Source organism: Austrofundulus limnaeus, unplaced genomic scaffold (assembly GCF_001266775.1).
Source record: "Austrofundulus limnaeus strain Quisiro unplaced genomic scaffold, Austrofundulus_limnaeus-1.0 Scaffold465, whole genome shotgun sequence".
NCBI lineage: Eukaryota > Metazoa > Chordata > Actinopteri > Cyprinodontiformes > Rivulidae > Austrofundulus > Austrofundulus limnaeus.
Window position 1 is genome coordinate 113421 of NW_013952867.1, and position 2234 is coordinate 115654.

The 2234-nt window shown below is 41.6% G+C and overlaps 1 protein-coding gene across 1 annotated transcript in view; it reads right to left on the reverse strand.

Annotated features, from left to right (window-relative positions):
* cep85l (centrosomal protein 85L) overlaps nucleotides 1–2234 on the reverse strand; it is a gene marked incomplete at its 5' end in the record, with an annotated part of 12157 nt that overhangs the window by 3149 nt on the left and 6774 nt on the right. The window contains 4 exon segments of the mRNA XM_014025279.1: nucleotides 444–598; nucleotides 1617–1769; nucleotides 1947–2087; nucleotides 2155–2234. Of these exon segments, the coding sequence (XP_013880733.1) occupies nucleotides 444–598; nucleotides 1617–1769; nucleotides 1947–2087; nucleotides 2155–2234 (529 nt within the window).

A 2234-nucleotide genomic window follows, 5' to 3' on the forward strand; every position in this document is an offset into this window, starting at 1 on the left:
TATATGGACTTCCTGTTAGGTTTGGACTCTTATTGTGGAGAGTCAAAAAAGATGTGAACACACTTTTCTCCTCAAAACTCATTAATTGTTAAGGCCTGCTCTTCACTTGACCTCAGACCCACCTCCCTACAGGTGAAGCTCATCTGTGGACCTAGTTCTCTAGCTCAGGTTAGGTTAGTTAGAATCAGGTCCAGGACTCAGTTTTCTTAGATTATTGTCAAAACCCTCCAGTCCAGCTGCAGATTTAATCCAAGAGAGAAAAGTTTTAGCATGTTCTAAAACTAAAGCAGAAATGATAAATTATACGTAAACAATCATTTGAGTTTTASCTCCAACCTGTGCAGTTAAAGCTGAGGCTCCTGTTTTATTCTGGATACACAGAGTTACTGTATGTACAAGTACTGAATGATGAAAGAAGTCCATAGAAAGGTAAATGTATTTACTTGCGTACAGACTCCTGCAGCTCCTGCTCTCTGCTGGCCTGCAGCTGGAGCATGGTGTCTTTCTCCTGAAGCAGAGAACATCCTTCCTCGATGCTTTTCTCCAACTGGGACACAGTTCTCTTCAAATCCTCGGCTTTCTGCTGGAACTCCTCCTGCTGAGCTCACAAACCAAAACCACCTGAGCTMGCACACCTCACCACTGGAATTAGGATGCAATGTGTCACACTTTGTATTAAAGACCACCAGGAAAAAAGATTTTTTCACAAAAAATAATAATAATAATCTGACGAGGGAATAAACCATTTATAACTAGAAGCACTCAGAGAGTGCAAACCTCCGCCAAGGCCGTATGTTTGTGTGTGTTTGTTTTGTGTGTGATTTATTACATTTTAGTCACATGTGTGTTTGTGTACAAGTGTTTTACAATAACTAAACACATAATAAATTACATGCAACAGAAGGAGTGGAACAGCATCAGAAAAAAGAAAACATTTAGCCATAAAAAACAGAATAAACATAATAGTTTTTAAGAAAACCTTAGCGTTATCTATCAGATAACAGACCTGAACGGGGGGTGGTGAGTTAGCTAGCTTACCTGTCCGATACAGGTGGGGGGYAAAAAACTCCAAAAACGTAAACACAAAATTGTTAGGATGTGCAGGCCGATGTATTATGAAAATGATCTGTTGTTACATTAAAGTAACTACAAATAGTAAGTTATTCGATTTAAAAACAATTTGGTCTAAAGTTTTATTTCCATGCACCTTCATGATTGGTCTTCTTCACCTCTTCAGGCAATCCCATTGGATGTGTACAGTCGGGAGGTTGAACCGTCTACGAATGATCTGATGTGATTGGAAGTCTACGGTCAGCTTCCTTGAAGCTGATTGGCAGAGCCAGATCATCACCAAAATTTAATGGTGTGTTCCTTTGGCCAAACTCACTTGTGGTGAAAATTTCATGACAATCCGTCTGTAAGTTTTTGAGTAATTTTGTCCACAGACAAACATACATGGCCAAAGACATTACCTCATGCACTTGGCGGAGATAAAAAGTAACTAATGATGACATGGCAGCAAAATAAAACATTCTAAAGAACAATTCCAAAAAGAGGTGAGAGGCAGGGCTGAGCAATAACTACAGAGAACAGGTGTGAAGGGCAGGGCTGTGTACCTGTTTGGACTGAAGCTGTACCTCATCCAGTGATGGTAGATCACACAGATATGTCTCCAGAGTCTCTATCCTCTGCTGCTTCTCTTGGTTCTCCTCAGTATCTCTCTGACACTTCTTCTTCAGACTGCTGATGTACCGATCCCTGGTCTTTATCTGAGGAAACAAACCATGAGCTCAGATCCCTGGTCTTTATCTGAGGAAACAAACCATGATGAGCTCAGATCCCTGGTCTTTATCTGAGGAAACAAACCATGATGAGCTCAGATCTCTGGTCTTTATCTGAGGAAACTAAGATGTTCTCAGTTGATATAATCCTACTTGTTCCTGTACCTTTTCCTCCAGTTTCTTCATGTCCTCTGTGTACCTCTGGGTGATCTGTTTGAAGAACTTGTTCAGATAAAGAACTTCCTGCTCAGCCACGGCTAACTTCCTCCCCAGTTCTTCATCACAGCTCGGTCTTCCTGCTGGCTCCTGGAGAACCCAGAACCCTGCTGTCAGCACCTGGACTGGAATCTTCCTTCACATGTTTAAATCTCACCTGAACGTTGAGGATTAGAGGCTGGTCAAACAGGCCTCTGTGGTTCTGCAGAACCTGCTGAGTTTTGAGCTCATTCTCTC